Source organism: Cricetulus griseus, chromosome 2, assembly GCF_003668045.3.
Source record: "Cricetulus griseus strain 17A/GY chromosome 2, alternate assembly CriGri-PICRH-1.0, whole genome shotgun sequence".
NCBI classification, from domain to species: domain Eukaryota; kingdom Metazoa; phylum Chordata; class Mammalia; order Rodentia; family Cricetidae; genus Cricetulus; species Cricetulus griseus.
The window spans coordinates 41,586,577-41,608,097 of NC_048595.1; the positions used below are offsets into that span (position 1 = coordinate 41,586,577).

At 42.0% G+C, this 21,521-nt stretch overlaps 1 protein-coding gene across 2 annotated transcripts in view; it reads left to right on the forward strand.

Moving 5' to 3' along the window:
* Zyg11b (zyg-11 family member B, cell cycle regulator) overlaps positions 1-21,521 on the forward strand; it is a 61,568-nt gene that overhangs the window by 22,962 nt on the left and 17,085 nt on the right. For both annotated transcript variants that reach the window (XM_027402417.2, XM_035439725.1), the window contains exons 3-7: positions 1,673-2,427; positions 9,557-9,697; positions 14,290-14,466; positions 19,686-19,750; positions 21,341-21,440. In XM_027402417.2, the coding sequence (XP_027258218.1) occupies positions 1,673-2,427; positions 9,557-9,697; positions 14,290-14,466; positions 19,686-19,750; positions 21,341-21,440 (1,238 nt within the window). The remainder of the gene's footprint in view (positions 1-1,672; positions 2,428-9,556; positions 9,698-14,289; positions 14,467-19,685; positions 19,751-21,340; positions 21,441-21,521) is intronic.

A 21,521-nucleotide genomic window follows, 5' to 3' on the forward strand; every position in this document is an offset into this window, starting at 1 on the left:
CTTTTCTTAACTATAATTAACCCATCTACCTTTTCCCTCTGGGCTTTATCTTTCTTTATTCCTGTATATCTTTTCTTTCTTTTTTGTGTGGCTGGCCCCTGATGTCCTCTTTTCCCCTTTTCTCCTGTTGCTTCTCTGTTTCCTTGTTGCTCCTCTATAATCTTTGCCTGCCAACCCCACCTATCTTTGCTCCTGCTTCGTTATTGGCCATTTAGCTCTTTATTAGGCCACCAGGTACTTTAGACAGGCACAGCAACACAGCTTCACAGAGTTAAACAAATGCAGCATAAAAAAAAAGCCATACACTTTAAAATAATATTCTACTACAACAAAAGTACACCAGAGGCTGGTATTATGGCTCACTGGATAAATAGCATTACCGCCAAGCCTAAGTCCTGAGTTCTATTCTAGGGATCCATGGGAAAGGAAAGAACTAACTCCACAAAGTTGTTCTCTGACCTCCACACTCATGCCATGCCATGAGCAGACATGTGCGTACACATGAATAAATAATAAAATTTTAAAAAATCTAAAAACTAAGCCAAGCAGGGTGTGGTGGTGCACACACACAATAGATAAGTAAATAAATAATAGATAAGTAAATAAGTGTAGGTCCAGGTGGATGTGGCACATGCCATTAATACCAGCACTTGGGAGGCAGAGGCAGGTGGATCTCTGAGTTTGGGGCGAGCCTGGTCAACAAAGCAAGTTCTAAGACAGCCAGGGCTGTTAAACAGAGAAACCTGTCTGGCTGTCAGGTTTTTGTTTGTTTTGAGACAGGGTCTCTCTGTGTAGTGCTGACTGTGTAGATCAGGCTAGCCTCGAACTCAGATCTGCCTGCCCCTGCCTCCTGAGTGTGGGGATTAAAGGTGTATGCCATCATACCCAGCTCTGGCTAATGGTTTAATAATGAATTCTAGCCATTATATGTACTAAATATATTGTGTGTATCTTTATGTAATAATGTACTGTGAACTTAAAAGATATTCTAGAAATATATTGGTATCAATATATTAGTGTAAAGTTTAAACCTCACTCATACATAATACTACATCTTTAGAACTTGAAGCCTTCTCCTTTGTCACAGAAGGAAAATAGAGTTGACTCTCAGGTGCTTAAGCCTGCAGCTCGACTATATCTAGCATGTGGTCCTATCTAATGGAAAGGAAGTGCTGGGGAGTACAGCTGCCTGTGTGCCTCATAGGGTGAAGAGAACCAGGTGTTAGTGAATGTCTGTCTTAAAGTGGACTGCAATGGAGTCAGAGCTAGATTGATAACAGATGGTTTATTAGGAAAGTACTCACACAACAGTGCCAGCGACCAGGTTTACACCGGATGCCTGCGTCTCTGATATTTAAAGCTTTGCTCTGTCACTTTGACCATGCCCAAGTGGGCATGGCCTGCAGTGCCTTGCCAGCCACCCAGTGGGCGTGGTCAGCATTTCCCCTACATGGTCTACTGTTACCAGCTCCATAATCTTGGAAAGTCTTCTTTTGAGCCTAAGTAATAGAATCTTCATCTCATCGAATTGTATCAAGTGAAATACAGCAGCATGGAAGTGTGTTAGAAATTTAAAAGATGTTGGAAGTATTTGCTGTTTGTAGTTTTGTTTTTTGAAGTTAAATTGTGGTTTTGTTTTTCTGAAGTTAAAATACTATTTGTTTTTTTCTAGGTTTGCTGAATGATGGAACTGTGGGAATATTCAGGGGTAACCAGATGCGCCTAAAGCGAGCTTGCATTCGCAAAGCAAAGATTTCTGCCGTTGCTTTCCGGAAAGCCTTCTGCCACCATAAGTTAGTAGAACTTGATGCCACAGGTGTGAATGCCGACATCACTATCACAGACATCATAAGTGGCCTTGGCAGTAATAAGTGGATCCAGCAAAATCTTCAGTGCTTGGTACTAAACTCATTAACTCTGTCCCTGGAAGATCCTTATGAGCGGTGTTTCAGCCGGCTTTCTGGTCTTCGAGCTCTGAGCATCACTAATGTGCTCTTTTACAATGAAGATTTGGCTGAAGTTGCTTCATTGCCTAGACTGGAGAGCCTGGATATTTCTAACACCTCAATCACAGATATCACTGCCCTGCTGGCCTGTAAAGAACGACTCAAGTCTCTAACCATGCACCATTTGAAATGTTTAAAAATGACTACTACCCAGATCCTGGATGTTGTTCGGGAACTGAAACATCTGAATCATCTTGACATCTCAGATGATAAACAGTTTACATCAGACATAGCCCTTCGGTTACTAGAGCAAAAGGACATCTTGCCCAGTCTTGTCTCCCTGGATGTTTCAGGGAGAAAGCATGTGACAGACAAAGCTGTTGAAGCCTTTATACAGCAGCGGCCCAGCATGCAGTTTGTGGGTTTGCTGGCCACAGATGCTGGTTATTCCGAATTCCTCACGGGCAAAGGACACTTGAAGGTTAGATCTTTTTTTTTGTTTTTTGGAGACAGCGTTTCTCTGTGGCTTTGGAGGCTGTCCTGGAAGTCGCTCTGTAGACCAGGCTGGCCTCGACTTACTCTGCCTCCCAAGTGCTGGGATTAAAGGCCCAAGTGCTGGGATTAAAGGCGTGCGCCACCAACACTCGGCTGAAGGTTAGATCATAAAAATGTATTTTATCTGACTGGTCAACTTTTTAGTTCCACAAGACTTTATTAGGATAAATGTCTAATATATGAAACAAGGAATGGAAAATCACTGTATAGTGAAAAGGCTTGCATTAGGGTAATATTCCCAAATAAAAGGCCAGTGGGGCCAAGCATAGTGAACACTTTTAATCCAAGCACTCATGGAGGCAGAGGCTGCAAAGTAAGACCCTGTCTCGAAAAGTCCAGTGGGGCTTGGGGATGGGGTTGATTTGGTAGAGTGCTTACCTCTAATCCCTGTACTATGGAGGCAGAGGCAGGCAGATTTCTGAGTTTGAGACCCGACTGGTCTACACACAGAATTCCAGGGCAACCAGGACTACTTAGTGAGACCCTGTCTTAAATAATATTAATAGTAATGACAACAATAACAATAGTGTTTTTAAAATATTTGGGCTGGAGAGATAGATGGCTCAGCATTTAAAAGCACTGGCTGTACTTCCAGAGGGCATGGCCTTGGTTCAACCTCCCAGCACACCCACATGGCAGCTCACAATCATCTGTAACTAGTTCCAGAGGATCTGATGTCTTCTAGCATTCACAGGCATTGGGCACACAGGTAGTAAACAGACGTACATACAGACAAAATCATAAACATAAATTAAAAAATATTTTTTAAAATAAGTGAGGCATGCTGTTTCATGTCTATGAATCGTAGGTAGCATAGAACACTGAGACAGGAGGGTTTGAAGCCAGCCTAGGCTACATAGCAAGGACCAGGTGAGTCAAGTCTACACAGCAAGGACCTGATTCAAAACAAAGGGTCATTAGACTTTTTATTTTTCCTGACACAGGGTTTCTATGTGTAGGACACATGGTCCTAGCTGTCCTGGAACAGGACCAGGCTAGCCTTGAACTCGAAGAGGCCTGCCTTTGTCTCCCAAGTGCTGGGATTAAAGGCGTGTGCCACCACTGCCAGCAGAACTTTTTTTATTCAACTATGTTCAAAGGTTGATGTTTTTTTAACTACTGATTTGACAGCTCAAAAAGAAGACAGGTTGAAGGAGGAGGAGAGCTGAAATTGCCTGCCTCTTTTACCTGGGTAGTGGTGGTGCTTGCCTTTAATCCAGCACTCAGGAGGCAGAGGCAGGCAGATCCCTGAGTTTGAGGCTAGCCTCGTCTACAGAGTGAGTTCTAGGACAGCCAGGGCTACACAGAGGAAACCCTGTTTTGAAAACAAACAAAAAATTATCCAATTCAGTGTAATTGATTAGAATCATGTCTGAAATGGTTATCTTAATATTGTGTTTGTGATGAGTTTAGGTTGGCTTTTGGCTTTTTGTGTCTGTTTATAAGACCACACTAATGGATGCAAAAAACAGCCAGTGTAATTTTCCAGTATTTATATGGGGCAGGTGCTTCTCTGTGTAGCTCTGTAGACCAGGCTGACCTCTGACTCCCAGTGCTGAGACTGAAGGTGTGTGTTATTACTGCCCAGTAGGGCAGGTGTTTCTAAGAACATGTGATGCATTTATTGCACTTTTATATGCATTACTTATTTGGGTGTCTCCATAATCCTCCTGCCTCTGATTCCTAGCTGCTATGATTACAGATGTGAACCACCACACCTAATTTCCTAATTTAAGGAAGTGGGTTTTTTCCCTTTTGTTTTTTTGTTTGTTTGTTTGTTTTTGTTTTGTTTTTAGATAGGGTATCATCACTGTGTAGCCCTGCCTGGCCTGGAATTCACAATGTGGAAGGAGCTGACCTCTAATTTACAGTGATCCTTCTTTTTGCATTTATCTCTAGAGGACTAGGATTAAAGCTATATGCTACCTACACTGTCCCAAAAGTCGTTCTTCTTAGTTTAATTTTGTATGTGCAAATGCTTTACCTCGATGTATGTGGACCATTTGTGTGCCTGGTGCCTGAAGAGGGCATCAGATCTCTTGAAACTGGAATCCCATACAGTTGTGAGCTGCCATGTGGGTGTTGGCAAGTACTCTGGAAGAGCAGCAGCCAGTGCTCCTAACTGCAGAGCCGTCTCTCCAGCCCCAGAAATGATTTTCCTAGGGGTAACAGCCAGCTGATCTTAGAATCTATTCCGTGCCTTGGATAGTTAGAATCTAAAGTTTGTGTGCTTTCCACTAAACCTATTACCTCTTCTGAAGTAGGTCTTGGTTTGGCTTTTCCTCAGTTTTCAGTTCCGCCATAGCTGGTTTTCTGACCACAGAATTCCTATGATTTTTGTCATCATTAGTTTCCTCAGTCTTGTACTTCACAAGTAGAGTTCTTAAATTTGTTGGCCATCTCACTTCCAAGGTTTACTTTATCAACCAAGTCTGAACTCTTAAGAATTCCTTGACATCTACTAAATCTAATCTTGATTTTCATACTTCATCCTATTTGACCCAAAGTGGTATTTGAGACAGTTAAATTTTTTAGATTTTTGTTTAAATTAGAAGGGTGAGAGATGGATGTGAATTATAGAGAATACATTAACCAGTTTATTATAGAGCGGAAGAGCGAGAGGGGGAGAGAGAAATGGAAGAACAGAGTAGGGCAGAGAGTGAGAGAGAAGAGAGGAGAGTTAGTGGGCGATCACCAGAAACAGAGTTAATGGCCCGACCACCATGGTTGATCGCCAGAAAGAGAGAGGAGAATAATGCTTTGGGTTTATAAGGGGGAGCTCGAGCATATGCACTGAGTCCCCATGCAGCCCCGTAATGAGTGACCTAGCCATGACGTGGCCACACAACACAGGACCCTTTAAACTGCCAAGGTATCTGCCTGAACCTTTCAATGTTGTCTTCCTTCTTGTAATACTTTTGCTTTTTTAAATTTACCTTCTAGGATATCACACTTAAACCTTGTTTATTTTTTCTTCCTTGTTTTCTTTTGTTAGACCCCCGGAAAACTCAGGTATCCGGGGTCGCAGGCCACGTTCACGGTCACCCCAATCACCAGGCGGATTCAGAGAGCTTGCTGCAAACTGCACGAAGGCTTTATTGTAATTTAACGAGCTAACTCCATGTTAGCTCGGGTCTTTCACCCATCCGCCATGGCGGATGGCTCACAATAGACGGTTCCTAGGGACTCCCGAGAGATCTTATAGGACAGCGTAAGGGGAGTGTCTAGGGGCACGCACAGGCTCAGGATTGGTGTGCCTCCAGGCTTGGAGGGCTTGCCCTGTGTTGATTGGTCAACTGGTTGTTATGGCCCATAGGCCCTCCCAGGGTGGTTGCTATACTTTGTGCGTCATTGCTGTGCGCTTGTCCGTAAAGCACACCCAGGGTCGTAAAGCATAGCGCCACCAGCTAACTTCTGATTGGTTCCTTGTCACGAGGCAGGCATCTAACTTTCTAGTGTCTAGGACAAGGTCATAGAAGCACATGTTCGGCCATTATGGCTGCCAAAAGGGAAGCTGGTCCCTTCACTTTTACTGTATTTTTCCTCAAATTTTAAGGATTCTGCTGTTAAAATGTTCCGTGGCATAGCCCTGCAAATTTGTGTTTTATTTTGTTTCTATAGTTAATCTTACCCAAAAGTCTGAGAAACAATTATTCTTTCTTTTTAACTTTTTTATGATTTATTTTTATTTTATATGCATTGATGTTTTGCCTGCATGTATGTCTGTATGAGGGCATCAGATCTCCTGGAACAGGAGTTTGTGCTGCCTTGTGGGTGCTGGGGGGTTTGAACCCAGGTCTCTGGAAGAGCCATCTCTCGAGCCCTGCAGTTATTCTTTGTTGTTGTTGTTTTGGGTTTTTGGTTTGGTTTGGTTTTTTGAGGTGGGTCCTGGAACTAGCTCTTGTAGATCAGACTGGCCTTGAACTCACAGAGATCCACCTGCCTCTGCCTCCACGTGTGGACCACTACCACCTGGCTTATTTTGTGACTTTAGGTCTAATTTTTAAAACCACATTTATATATTTATTGGGGAGAGGTGTGCATGCTTGATGCATGTATGTGGAAGTCACCAGGTGTCATTTATCTTCTACATCACATGGGTGCCCAGAATTGACCTCAGATCATCAGGCTGACTCCTTCAGATTGCCCTCTAGCCTCTACACAGGTGCCATGGCACACATACCCTCAAAAAATAAATAAAGGCAAAAAGGTTTTTTTGGAAGTCTTTTTTAAGATTTGTTTTAGGCAGGGCATAGTGACACATTCAAACAATTGGGAGGCAGGCAGAGGCAGATGGATCTGAGTTTGTGCCCAGCCTGTTCTATAGAGTGAGTTCCAGGACAGAGAAACCTTGTCTTGTCCCCACTTTGGTTTTTTTGAAATAGGGTTTTTCTGTGTAACTGCTCTGGCTGTTCTGGAACTTGCTCTATAGACCAGGCTGGCCTTGAACTCACAGAGATCCTCCGGAATGCTGTAATCAAAGGTGTGTGCCACCACGCCCAGCACAATATGCTGTTTTAACCACCGAGGCAGCACTCCATCCCTGGAGTGTCTTTGCAGCATCTTGTAGTTTATAGGTTTTTCCTCCTCTTCTTTTTCAGTTTTTTATATTTAGATTTTTAATTTTTTTTTTTAGATTTTTAAATTTTATATATGATGCTGGGAATCAATCTAGATACTCTACAAAAATAAGTACTCATAACCTGTAAGCCATCTCTCCAGCTCTGTTTCCCCCTTTTTTTCTTTTGAGACAGGATCTCACTGTGTACGTGGCTGGTCTCAGACTCACAGAGATCCACTTATCTCCCTCGTTCTGGACTTAAAGGCATGTAATCTTATGCCCATTTTCCTGCATCCCTTTTATTGTTTTTGAGACAGGGTATAACTATGGCTCCTGATTCACCAGGAACTCACTATGTAGACCAGGTTGACCTTGAACTCAGAGATCCTCCTTCCTCTGCCTCCTAATTAATGGGATTAAAGGTGTGCACCACACCCAGCAACCCTCTCTTTTCTTCCTTTTTTAAAATTAAAAAATGATTACATTTATGTATATATGCCATAGTATAGGTGCGGTGGTTGTAGGACAACTTGCAGGAGGTTCTTCTGTGTAGGTTCCAGGAACTAAATTCAGGTTTTCATGCTTGATGGCGGATGCCTTTACCCAAAGAACTGTCTCATAGGCCCCTCCTTCCTTTCTTTTCCTTTAAATGTGTCTACTGGCCCCAGCATAATGGTGCATACCTCCCAGCACTTGGAAGCAGAGACAGGTGAATCACTATGTGTTCACAGCTAACCTGTTTAAACAGAAAGTTCTTGCCAGCCAAGGATACGTTGTGAGACTGTCAAAAACAAAACTGGTCTACTGAAAACAAAACAAAATAACAATAACAAAAGTCCTTTTTACTTTTAGAATTCTCCTCAGAGTAGAATTTAAAAATTTGTTTGGCTACATATGTTCATGGTCCATGTTTCTTTCTGTCTTTTTGCCACATTAGGAGTTGGGATAGATAGGGTCTTTCTGTAACGTCTCATGCTGACGTGGTACTGGTAGTGTAGTCCAGCTGGCCTTGAACTTATGATTCTCCTGCCTCACCTCCTAAATTGTGGTTCAGTTTTGAACCACCATTCCTATATTTTCTGCAAATTACTAGCTGGGTTTGGAGTTTAGTTAAATTAAGTACTCTTTGGGCTGGGCATAATGTTAGTCTTTTCTTCCTATAATATCAACAGTTAGTATCAGATTATTAATTCACTGGGGATTGTACAGTACCTAGATCTCATCATTCATTGGCGATCATCATTATATGTGTGTCTGTTCATGCATAATACAAGTGTGCATATGCGAGTTTGTAGATGTCAGAGCACACCTTTGTCAAGTTGGTTCTCTTTTGACCTTTACTTGGGTTTTAGGGATCCATCTAAAACCATCTCAGCAGCCCTGTGACTTAATCTCTCTCTCTCTCTCTCTTTTTTTTTTTTTTTTGAGACAGGGTTTCTCTGTGTAGCTTTGGAGTCTGTCCTGGAACTTGCTTTGTAGACCAGGCTGACCTAGAACTCCTCACAGAGATCCACCTGCCTCTGCCTCCTGAGTGCCGGGATCAAAGGCGTGCACAACCACCATCTGGCAATCATTTTTCACTTGCTAGTTTGATTACTTTATAGCGTCTCTTCTCATTAACTGTATTTGGTTTCCCAGTACTCCCTGAACCACAGTTTAACATAAGCATATTAACCTGTGCAAAATAAGTTAGATTCAATCCTCTTATGAATCTTACTCAATCTGGTGAAATTAACAGGTTTATTTGATGCATACATAATAAGTTTTCCCTCTAAGCCATTTGTAATGCTAATCACTGTTGATACACATTGAGTGGTAAATGAGTCTTAAAGTGGGAGGACTATGATAACTAGGAAAAATAAATTTGGGGGAAACCTGACTTACATTGGTGTGTGTCAGGAAGGATTTCTCTAAAGATGGGCTTGGCTTAGGAAAGGTAAGTACAGACTAGTTAAGCAAAGAGAAAATTTTAGAATGGACCTTGTATGTGATGACCTTTGAGCTAGAGCTTAGCTTTTTTAAGGATTATGGAGAAAGGCTAGCAATCATGATAGCATTATGATTTAAAGGAATGAGTTTACCCTAAGAGGCAGCTTAAAAGCCTCAGTGAGACAGCAAGGCTTGATAAAGTATGAAGTCTTGAGATTTATTCTAGGAGCTGTGTAGAAAATATTAATTACAGGCTTGTGCTGTGTCTCTAGAGATGATGGCTGTGGTGAGTTAGAAAGTGATCAATTCCATGTGTTAGCTGATGTTAAGATGCAGAAAGGAAGCCGGGCGTTGGTGGCGCACGTCTTTAATCCCAGCACTTGGGAGGCAGAGGCAGGAGGATCTCCATGAGTTCGAGGTTAGCCTGGTCTCCAGAGTGAGTGCCAGGATAGGCTCCAAAGCTTTGCAGAGAAACCCTGTCTCGGGGGAAAGAAAAAAAAAAAAAGATGCAGAAAGGTAGAGGGTGAAAAGAATTCTAAACACTTCATTTTCTGGCTGTTCAAAGGTGTCTGGAGAAGCCAATGAAACTCAAATTGCAGAAGCATTAAGGCGGTACAGTGAAAGAGCATTTTTTGTCCGGGAAGCTTTATTTCATCTTTTTAGCCTGACTCATGTGATGGAAAAAACAAAGCCAGAAATCTTAAAGGTAAGAACAAGAAACTGGTGATAAAAAATTTTCTAGAAGATTTTGTATATTTAGTTTTGACTTGTATTTTACTTCTTTTTTATTTTTAATGGGATTGATGATCCAGGTTTCAGTTATTATTATAAATAAGTTAATTGCATATCATTCCTGAAGTTTATGCAGTCTCATTAAGTAATATAAATGCTTTCCAATGCTGTTTTGTTACTTCAGACCAGTAACCCTGTGATGTTTTATTACATGAAAATGGAAGTATAGGAATGGACTCAGTATTCTGCATTGTGTATCAACCTTGTATTACTTCCCACTCAGAAGTGTTTTAGAAATACAATATTAGAATTCTGTAAGGTAGGGCTAGCCAGGTGTTGGTAGCAAACACCTTTAATCCCAGCATGAGAGGCAGAGGCAGGTGGATCTCTGTGAGTTCGAGGCCAGCTTGGTCTACAGAGTGAGTGCCAGAATAGGCTCCAAAGCTACACAGAGAAATCCTGTTTCTAAAAAGAAAAAAAAAAAAAAGAAAGAAAGAAAGAAAGAAAAAGGAAGAAAGGAAGGAAGAAAGAAAAGGTAGGGCTAGAAAGATAGCTCATTGGGAAAGAATATTTAGTGGGCAAGCGTGAAGAGCCAAGTTCAAATCCTCCATTACATGTTTTAAAAAGCCAGTGTGGCTTTGTAGGCCCCTGTGCTAGAGGCAGATGGAGACATGAGAGTTACTGGGGCTTGCTGGACACCAGAAACTATCTCAAAGTAACAAGGTGGAATGCTACACAGTAGGACAAATGATGTCCTCTGGTCTCCATGTTTCTACACAAACACATGTACATAACACCACTCACACACATACGACGTCTCCCAAAATGAATATTTCAATAAGGTAGGGCCTAGGGATGTTGCTCAGTTCGTAGAGTCTTGCCTAGGATGAATGAGACCAAAGTTTTAAACTCTTAACACTGTACAAACTGGGCATGGTGGCACATGCCAGTAGTCCCAGTACTTGGGAGATGGTGACAGGACAATCAGAAATTCAAGGGCATCCTTGGATACATAGTGAGTTGGAGGAAAACCTCTGCTATGTGAGACCCTATCTAAGGAAAAAATGTTCATTAAACTAGGTACATTGACACATACTCTTTAATCCCAACATTCAGGAGGCAGAGGCTGGTGGATCTTTTCAATTTGAGGCCAGTCTGGTCTACATAGTGAAATCTTGTCTTAACCCACTGTTAAGAGTTCTGTCTCATACACGTGTGGCCCTGGGTTCAATCCTCAGTATGACAAAAAAAAGGAGTGTTGTGGGGGGAGCAGTGAGATGGCCCAGCACTTAAAGGAGCTTGCTGCCAAGCCTGAGGAGGTGAGTTCAGTCCCCGGAACCCATGAGGTAGAAGGAGAGAACTGGCTGCCAAAAGTATTCCTCTGACTTCCAGGTACATGCATGTACATGCACAAATAAATGAAAAAAAATCTGTAAGGTATTTTCCCCTCCTGTTTTATAAATACCTGTTCTTTTGTAACAGACCCATGGTGTTAATCAATTAAGATGTTTTTGTAAGCTGAGAAAGATTTGAAGATTTCCTTTTTCATTTTTCTTGTTGTGCTGGGATTAACTCCAAGGCTCTTCATATATTGGACAAGTGCTCCACAACTAAGCTACACCCCCCCCCCAAGCACCCAAGAAAGGAAATTCTTTAAGTGTGTGTGGGGGGTGTTTTTTTAAGACAGGGTCTCCACGTAGATTTCGCTGTCCTAGAATTCACTTTGTAGATCAGGTTGTCCTCTGCCTCCCAAATGCTGGGATTAGAGATTCTGTCCTAAAAAAAATTAAAATGAACACAAGTATTTAGCTGGGCCTGGTGGTACAGTCCTATAATTCCCAATTACTCAGGAGACAGACTCAGGAAGGCTAAAAGTTCATGTTTGAACTACATCACAGAGTGAGCTCAGGGTCAGCATATATTACATAGCAAGAATTTGTTTCAAAATAAAAATGTACAAAGTAAGGAATGGGGGATTATAGCTCAGTGGTAGAGCATTTGCCTAAAATTCATGACCCTAATGTTTATTCCCCAGTATACACACACACACACACACACACACACACACACACACACACACACACACACACAGACACCCCGAGAGGGAGGGGAGGGAGGGAGGAAAGGGAGAGGTATATTCAGTTGGACATGGTTGTATTAAGCCATATAACTCAGTCATTCATGAGGTAGAAGGGTTTCACATTCAAGCCCAAGTGAGCAACGTAGCAGGTTTGAGAACAACCTAGGCTTCATGAGAGCTTTGGGGCTGGGGAGATTGCTCAGCCGTTAAGGGTACTTGTTGCTCTTGCAGAAGACCCAGGTTTGATTCCTAGCACCCATATGGTGGCTTACAGCCATCCATTGCTCTAGTTCCAGGTAATCAATGGGCATGCATGTAGTACACATTCATGCATGCAGACTAAACGTACATATACATAAAAGTACAATAAATCTAAAAACTAAAAATAAGGAGACCTTGCCTTAATACAAATTTAAAAGTAGGGTGTGGGTGTGTGCCACTAACCCTGGAACTTTTGAGGCAGAGGTGAGCAGATCTCTGAGTTCAATGCCAACTTGGTTTGCAGAGCAAGTTCTAGGCTGGCCAGGGATATGTAGTTGAGACATTGTCTCAAGGAAGAGGTGGAGGTTGGTTAGAAGAGAATATTTGCTACACCCAGTGTTTCATTTAGTGGTAGAGGACTTGTGTTTGACCTCTAGCACAGATATACATAACCAACAAGTAGGAGCACAAGAAATTTAGATTTGATGAGGCTATATGGGCCTCAAGGATCTATATTTTAACCCCAGATAATTCTTCTTACGCACTTTAAATTTGTGAGTATAAGACTTTATTTCATATTTCATTTAGCAGGTACAGTCTGAAGAGGTGGCTTTTATCTACCATTTTATAGACTGTGAAACTGAGGGGTTAAGAAACAATAAGTCAGGGGCAGTGCTAGTACTGATTTGATACCCTAGGTATCTTAAATTTTTAAACGGGCTTGGATAGGAATCATAACATTCTATTATTGCCACTAATGCCTGTCACTCCCTCCAGGTAAACCAGTAGATGCTAGTACTTGCTATGTCTTTTTTTTTTCCCCCTTCCAGTTTTGGTGTGTGATGGAGATGTCTTCTGTACATATGTTTCTCTTATTGGTTTATGAATAAAACACTGTTGGCCAATAGGGCAGCAAGAATAGGCGGGTCTAGGCGATAAGGAGAATTCTGGGAAACAGAGTCAGATGCCATGGGAGACCGCAAAGGGGTAAGCTAAGACCACGTGGAAATACTTAGATTAATAGAAATGGGTTAATTATTAAGACAGAGCTAGCCAATAAGAAGCCCTAGTCATTGGCCAACAGTTTCATAATTAATATAGCATCTGTGTGTTCATTTGGGGCTAATGCAGCTGTGGGACCAGGCTGGTGGGGAAAAACATCTGTAACAGGTATGCACACCCCTCCCCCGCAGTAGGTTTTCTCTGTGTAGCCTTGGCTGTCTTGTAACTCACTTTGAACTCAGAAATCCACCTTCCTCTGCTTTCTGAGTGCTTGGATTAAAGGTATGTGCCACCATTGCCCAGCTCCAGCTTTGCTTTCTATAAAACTGAGCACAAAGAACTAGATATCTAGCTCTGATTTGAAATACTCATTGATTTATTTAGAGATTAAAGATTAAAGCCCATTTACCTAAGTAGAGTTTTGTTTTTAGACAGGATCTTGCTGTGTCATCCAGTTTGGCCTCATATCTACAGGCTTCCTGCTTCAGCCTCCCAGTACTGGAATTATGGGCAAGTGCAGTGCCCTTCCCCATTATTTATAAATGAATAGGTTTTAAAATATGCTGATCTTCCCACTCCAGACTTTTAAAAACGATGTAGAAATAATCATTTCCTTGAGTAGACAGACAAGGAAATGATCTGGCATATCCATGGAGGGGTCAACTTTAGAAAGGATTGCAAAAGATCACTTATGGTTTGGCAAGGTGTCCTGGTAAGGAGAATACATGCGGTAGTCAGAGTCTGAAGTTCTTTTCCAGTTACTTCAGTTTTCTTAGTGTGGTTGAAAGCTTGGTTTTCCAGGGCTGGAGAGAGGGCTCAGTGGTTAATTAAGAGCACTTGCTGCTGTTCAGAGAACCTCTGGGGTTTACATCCCACATCGGGCAGCTCACAACTGCCTATAACTTTAGTTCTGAGGAATCCGGCACCCTCTTCTGGCCTCTGTGGGCACATACACACATATGTACACACATACACACATAAGTAAGTAATAAAATACATTTTAAACAAAGCTAAGCTTTCAGCTGAATTGAAGAACAGAAGGGAAAGAAGACAAGTGAAAGAATAGTGGTCTAGTCCAGAGAGAGGATGGATTTTATTGCATTCTAACTGGCAGCACTGTTGAGGGAGGGAAGTTTGGGAACTGAGAATAATAATGGCCTAGGTGCTTTGCATATGAACATGTCTTTGAAGTTATTCCATAACAACAATGCAGCCTTATTATATGAAGAGGATTTGTGTTTATGAGGTCAATTAAGAGGACTAAATGTTTTGTTTTGTTTCAGCTTGTGGTTACTGGGATGAGAAACCATCCTATGAATTTGCCTGTGCAACTGGCTGCAAGTGCCTGTGTGTTTAACTTAACTAAGCAGGACCTTGCTTTAGGCATGCCTGTCCGGCTCCTCGCTGATGTGACCCATTTGCTGCTCAAGGCCATGGAACATTTTCCTAATCACCAGCAGGTAAGCACCTGTGAATTCCCATTTAAGTATTCTTAGATTCCTCTTTTACTGCCTCCTATTTCCATACAGTTCAATTTAATAAACCAAGCCTTCTTGTTTCTTGTTTTGTTCTTTCAAAAGAGGCTCTGTTGTAGCCCAAGCTGTTCTTGAACTGCTGATCCCCCAAATCCACTTCCAAAATCCTGAGATTAGGCGTGCATCACCATGCTCAGAATTAAAACTTATTGGTGTTCCAGGCATGCCTTTAATCCTAGCATTTGGGAGGCAGAAGTTGGTGATTTCTCTAAGTCTGAGAATAGCCTGGTCTACACAGCAAGTTCCAGGGCAACCAGGGCTACATAGAGAAAGCAAAAACAAAACAAAACACAAAACAGAACCAAGACCCTATTGCTGTAATTAGCAAAGGAAAACTGAGAAAGAAGTTTCATAATAAAATATTAAGAAGTAAGGGTGGGGGAAATAGAGAGTGATTGTAATAGGTAACAGATGTGGGATTTTATTTTATTTTTCAGTGTTAAGACTCAAACCCAGGCACTTGCCAATGCTGGGCAAATACTCTGTCACTAAGCTGTATCCTTAGATGAATTAATTAATTAATTAATTGATTCCTTTCTTTCTTTCTTTCTTTCTTTCTTTCTTTCTTTCTTTCTTTCTTTCTTTCTTAAGATTTTATTTATTATGTATACAATGTTCTGCCTGTATGTATGCCTGCAGGCTGGAAGAAGGCACCAGATCTCATTATAGATGGTTGTGAACCACCATCTGTTGATGGGAATTGAACTCAGAACCACTGGAAGAGCAGTCAGTGCTCTTAACCTCAGAGCCATGTCTCCCGCCCCGCTGAATTTCTTTTGGAGATAGGAAAACATGCTAAAAACTGGGCAAGAGATGTGGCCCAGTTTGTAGGATTTTTGCTTAGCATACACAGATCCCTGGGTTTAATCCCCAGCACTGAACAAAACTGAGTATGGTGGTGCCTTGCTATTAATTCAGAACCCAGTATATGGAAGCAAGAGGAGCAGGAGTTCAAGGTCATGTTCACCTACATGGCAGGTTTAAGGCCTAGTTGAATTACAGGACACTGTCTTAAAAGGGGGGGGGGGGTGACTGTACTAATTCTTCAGTCATAGGAGTATAACTTCATAGACTAAAAACCACAGATAACATGAATTGTATACTATATGAATTGTATCTTAGTAAACCTGTCATATAGTTTAAAAAAGTATGTATATATAAAAATTAGAGCACCAATCTGGGGTTAGTCATACATCAGGGTGCTAAAAAAACAGTAGTGGTTTTTCAAGATGGGGTTTCTCTGTGTAGGCCTGGCTGTCCTAGAACTCGCTCTGTAAACCATGCTGGCCTGAACTCAAGAGATCTGCCTGCCTTCACACATGACCATGTGCCCTGGCATTCTCAGTCTCTCCCTCTCCCCCTCCCCCTCTCTTCTCTCCTCTCTCCTGTTTCCTGTCTCCTGATGATGTAGCCTAGCAGGTAAGGATGTTTGCCACTGACATCCTGAGTTCAACCTCCAGAACCCACATTGAGAAAGATAGCTGACTGCCACAAGTTGTCTTCTGGTCCCCCCACCCCATCCCCACACAGATGAATACCTGAAATATAATATTTTTTGAAGTTAAAGACTTTCAAATACAAAATTTGTGCAGGCCAAATGTGGTGGTAAATTCCTGTATTCTAAGCACTTAAGAGGTGAAACTGGAAGACCAGGGATCCATGGTCATCCTTGACTATGTAGTGAGTTCAAGCCAGTCTAGGAAATGTGAGACCCTATCACAAATTGTTCACCTCCAAAATAAATTTTTGGTGATTGGTGTCTATCTACTGAAGATTAAGAGGTATTGCCATATATTACATGTATTTTATAAATATTTTCTCTATTTAATAACATTTAGGGAATTAGGAGATTGAGTGAAGTGCTTGCTGCACAATCTTGAGGACTACCTGAGTTCAGGTCTCCAGCCCTATAGGGGTAGAGGCAGGTGGATTCTGGGAGCTCTTTGGCCAGCTAGTCTAGCTGAAACTTTAGTCCAGGTTCAGTAAGTATATTAGTTACTTTTCCAGTCTGTGATAAAATATTCTGCTGAGATCAACTGGCTTAATAGTTTGAAGTTACAGTCCATTGTTGTGGGAATATCACATCAGCAGGAGCAGGAGAATTGGCTGGCGACATTCCATCAGTAGTCAAATGGTGGTGGTTTCTAGTGTTTAGCACCCTTTTTCCTTTTATCCAGTCTAGGATCCTAGTTTAGGGAATGGTGCATCCACTCATGGGTGAGTAGATTACCAGTGTAGACCTCTGGCTCCCACATACTCATGCATATCAAACCACGCATTCTCACCACAGATAGATAAATACAACATTTAAATGTTACTTAGCTTATGGCTCAGTGGTTCAGAGCACTTGCTGCTCTTTCAGAGGACCTAGACGAGCTCCCAACACCCACATAGCAGCCAACAATCATCTGTAACTCCAGCTTCGGAGGGAATCTGATGTCCTCTTCTGATCTGTGCAGGCATTGCATATACATAGTCCACATGTACACTCAGGCACACACAGATAGATAGTATATAAATAAATCTGGTTGGGGTGGTGGTGGTGGTGGTGGTGGTGGTGGTGGTGGTGGTGGTGGTGTGGTGGTGGTGGTGGTGATGGTGCACGCCATTAATCCCAGCACTTAGGAGGCAGAGATAGGTGGATCTCTGTAAGTTTGAGGCCAGCCTGGTCTACAGTGCAAGTTCCAGGACAAGTTAGAAAGCTACAGAGAAACCCTGTCTTGAAAAACAATAAACAAACAAATGAAAAATGGATAAGAAAAGCAATGGAACCTAAATGGGAATGTACAAGCCATTCCAATGAGGGCAAGTTGCTTGTAACCAGACTGTAGGAAGGACAGTGTAGGATTAGGCTAATGATAGCCAAATTTAGTGAATGGCAGTATTGAAAATTCTTGAATACTTGCATATCTGAGGCTAGAGCAATAAAAGTCAAAATTCCAGCTGGTCAAAACTTGAAGAATGTAACAAATGTCATTTTCTCTGTTTGCTTATGATATTTTGCAGAGGGAATAAACCATTGATCAGATCCAGTGATGCTTCTCTGTTACCAATTTAAGCCATTAGTTCAATTAAGTTGTGTCTCTTTATTCCCTATGATGAGGTCTGCAATTCAGACAGAAAAACTCATAACACAGCATAGCGAGTACCAAGAAACAAGTCAGCTTAAGAGCTCTAATGTCAAAATTGAAAGTTGGAGACCGAAAAACAAGACCTTTGATGCCTTTATGATACTCAGAGAGCTTTAGCCCTAGCTGTCCTGGAACTAGCTCTTGTAGATCAGGCTGGCCTCACAGACATCTGCCTGCTTCTGCCTCCTGAGTGCTGGGATTAAAGGCATACGCCACTACCACCTGACCTCAGAGAGCTTCTTATTTTAGATTTTGGATTTTCATATTTGGTCTGCTTAACTGGTAAAGTCCATGCCAGTGTTCCCATATCTTAATGCTTGTCCTTCCTACACTCTGGTCAGAGCTGCTGCTTGTCCTTAGAGTAGCCGACCTATTCTCATAATGGTTCCACTGCTTTTCCTAACCAATTTTCAAGATAATGGCTCCAACATAACTTGCTCTTTGAAATCTTGCCTTTCACTAAAAGCTCTGAAGTTTGCTTTTTCTTCTCCCAGACATTTCAGCTAAGTAATACTGTACTGCTGGGAGCTCAAGGGAGACATCTCAAGCCTAAGAATATAGCTAGGAAAGCATCCAAGCATAAGAATATAACTCAGTTGAGAGAGTGCTTGCCTTGAATATACAAAGCCCATGGTTCCTTCCCTGGGAGTAGGGCTTACACTTGTTTGCCTGTAATCCCAGCACTTCAGAGGTAAAAGCAGGAAGACTAAAAGTTCAAAGTCATCCTCAGCTACATAGTAAGTCAGAGGCCAGCCTGGGCTGCATGAGACCATGACTCAAATGAATGGAGTAGGGAGTGGGGTGCAGGCCGAGACTTGCTCTTAGAGAGGTTTTCCATTCCCAGTTAGAATGTAAGAAAAGCAGCAGTCGAGAGTAAGCCGCCATGTGACAGGGTTCAAGAAGAGGGTTGTTTTTTTTTTGTTTTTTTTTTTTTAATTAGAAAAAAGGATCATAAAAAGGGGAGAGGGGAGACTGGCCCCAGAGACAGGAGCAGCAAGAGAGAGGAGAAAGGAAAGAGGGGGAAAGGAAAGGGGAGAGGGAGAGAGAAAGGGGGGAACAGACAGAGAGAGAAAGAGAGAGAGGATGGGAGGTGGACAGGGTCCGTATATAAGGGAACATAGTGAATATGCACTGGTGGTGCTCTTAGTGGCTGCAGCTGAGGGTGTATCCTGTCAGAACCCCAAGGACAGGTCAATACAGATGCCTAAATACTAACACCAGTGTCAACATGGAGGCTCCGCTGCAGACATTAGGCATACATGTTGGGCATATATATATACACAGGCAAAATAAAAATTAGTATTTTTTTAAAGTTGAAGGGCAACAGGGTTTCTCTGTGGCTTTGGAGGCTGTCCTGGAACTAGCTGTTGTAGACCAAGCTGGTCTCTAACTCACAGAGATCCACCTGCCTCTGCCTCTAGAGTGCTGGGATTAAAGGCATGTCCACCACCACCCAGCAGTTAAAGGGCTTTCAAAGAACATAATTTAATATACTAATATAAAATCTGAATTGAATTCTCATGTTTAAAAGTATAAAGTTTTTCTAAAACAATTTATTCTTGGTAGCATTTATAAAGAATTAGTTTAAAGAACATACTTTTGATCAGGTGTGGTGGTACAAGCCTTTAATCTTAGTATTTGGGAGGCAGACACAGGTTGATCTTTGGTAATTCAAGGCCAGTCTAGTTTATATAGCAAGCTCCTGGACAGCCAGAACCACATAACTGAGAGATGTGTCTCAAACCAAGAACAAAAGTTTTGGTCTTTCAGAATTTAAAAACAGTAACTGGAGCTGGTTGTATAAGTAACTGGAGTTTAGTTGGAGTGTTTGCCTTGCATTCATGAGCCTTGGGTTCAGTCTCCAGCACTCAGCATGCTCACACTCTCCTCACACACATTTAAACATAATATTAAAAATATTTTTTAAAAGACTGTCTTTGGCTAAAAGATAAGAGAATGATGTTCTTTTCAGTTTTGTTTTGTTCTTTTTTCTCTCTCCTTTTTATCCTTTAGTTACAGAAAAATTGCCTGCTCTCACTCTGCAGTGACCGTATTCTTCAAGATGTTCCATTTAACAGGCAAGTAATAGCTTGACAACATGAATTCAGTCCCCAAGACCCACATGGTAGAAGGAGGGACAACTTGAGGGAGTTGTTGAGGGACTCCCCCGAGTTGTCCCTCTAATTTACATATGCATGCTGTGTGAGAGCATGCTTGTGCTCACACACTCACATAAAATTAATCTTAAAAGTTTTTAACAAAGGTCATGCTTAAAGCTATGATATTGAAATACTGAAGTGTTTTCATTATAGAAGATAAAATGCCAATTTTGACTATATTTCTGTATTATTGTGTCTCTGTGTATGTTCTTATGGGTGTGTGTTGTTGTTGTGTGTGTGTGTGTGTACAATGTGCACATGTATCCGTGTGAAAATCAGAGGTTGACATTGGGTGTCTTCCTCAATTGCTCCTTACCTTATTTTTTTGAGACAGGGTCTCTCACTGAACCTGGAGTTCACGGAATGGGCTAGACTGGCTGGCCATCAAGTCCCAGGGATCCTCCTGTCTCTGCCTCCCCAGAGTTAAGATTACAGGTATGCGTTGCCATGCCGAGCTCTTTTACATGGTGGCTGGGGATTCAACTCAGGTCCTCATGCTTGCACAGCAAGCACTTTACCAGCTGAGCTTTCTCCTCAGCCCCTATGCTCCTGTTTCTCTACCATTGCTATCACTTTGATGAGCACGGTGGTGCAGACCTATAATCCCATTAGGAGAATTAGAAGTTCAAAGCCTACCTGGCAACTTACTGAGACTGTCTCAAAATAAAAACAAAGAGCCAGGTATGGTGACACATGCCAGTAATCCCAGCACATGGAAGGTGGAGTCAGGAAGGTCAGCAGTTCAAGGTCATCCTTGGCTTCATAGAGAGTTTGAGGACAGCCTGAGCAGCATGAGACCCTGTCTCAAAAAGACACAAATAAGGGCTGGCAAGATGGGCTCAGCTGATAAAAAGCACTTTTTACAAAAGCCCGACCACCTGAGTTCAAACTCTAGAACCCACAGTGGAAGGAGAGAACTGATTCTCAAAATTTGTCCTCTGATTGCCACATATATATCATAGCATGCCTGCACTCTCATGCACATCATAGATAATTAAACACACACTACAAGTAGGGAAAATAAAAATAATAGACAGTATAAATAAATAAGATAAAGATCTGGGGATATATCTCTGTGTTAGAGCTTTTGCCCAGACAAGGCCCTGGGTTCAGTTCCCAGCATAGGAAGGAATCCAAAAATGCAACATTTTGAAAACTCTAATGGTAATTTGCTATTCACATTCATTAAGAGAAAGCTTCCCGGGCTGGAGAGATGGCTCAGAGGTTAAAAGCATTGACTGCTCTTCCAGAGGTCCTGAGTTCAATTCCCAGCAACCACATGGTGGCTCACAACCATCTGTTATGAGATCTGGTGCCCTCTTCTGGTGTGCAGATATACATGGAAGCAGAATGTTGTATACATAATAAATAAATAAAGTCTTAAAAAAAAAAAAGAGAGAGAAAGCTTCCCTTCCCACACACTAAGTTGTAGGTAGTATCAGCCTTCACCTGGCTCCCTGAAATCATACCTGGATCTCCAAGACTGAGGAAACCCTCTTGTGTTTTCAGGTTTGAAGCAGCCAAGCTTGTCATGCAGTGGCTTTGCAATCACGAAGATCAAAACATGCAAAGAATGGCAGTTGCTATCATTTCCATCCTGGCTGCCAAGGTACCTGAACTTTGCTGAATGATTTCCTAAAGGCAGTGGTTGCTCATTACAGTTCTACTGCCCCCCTCTGTTTGTGTGCCA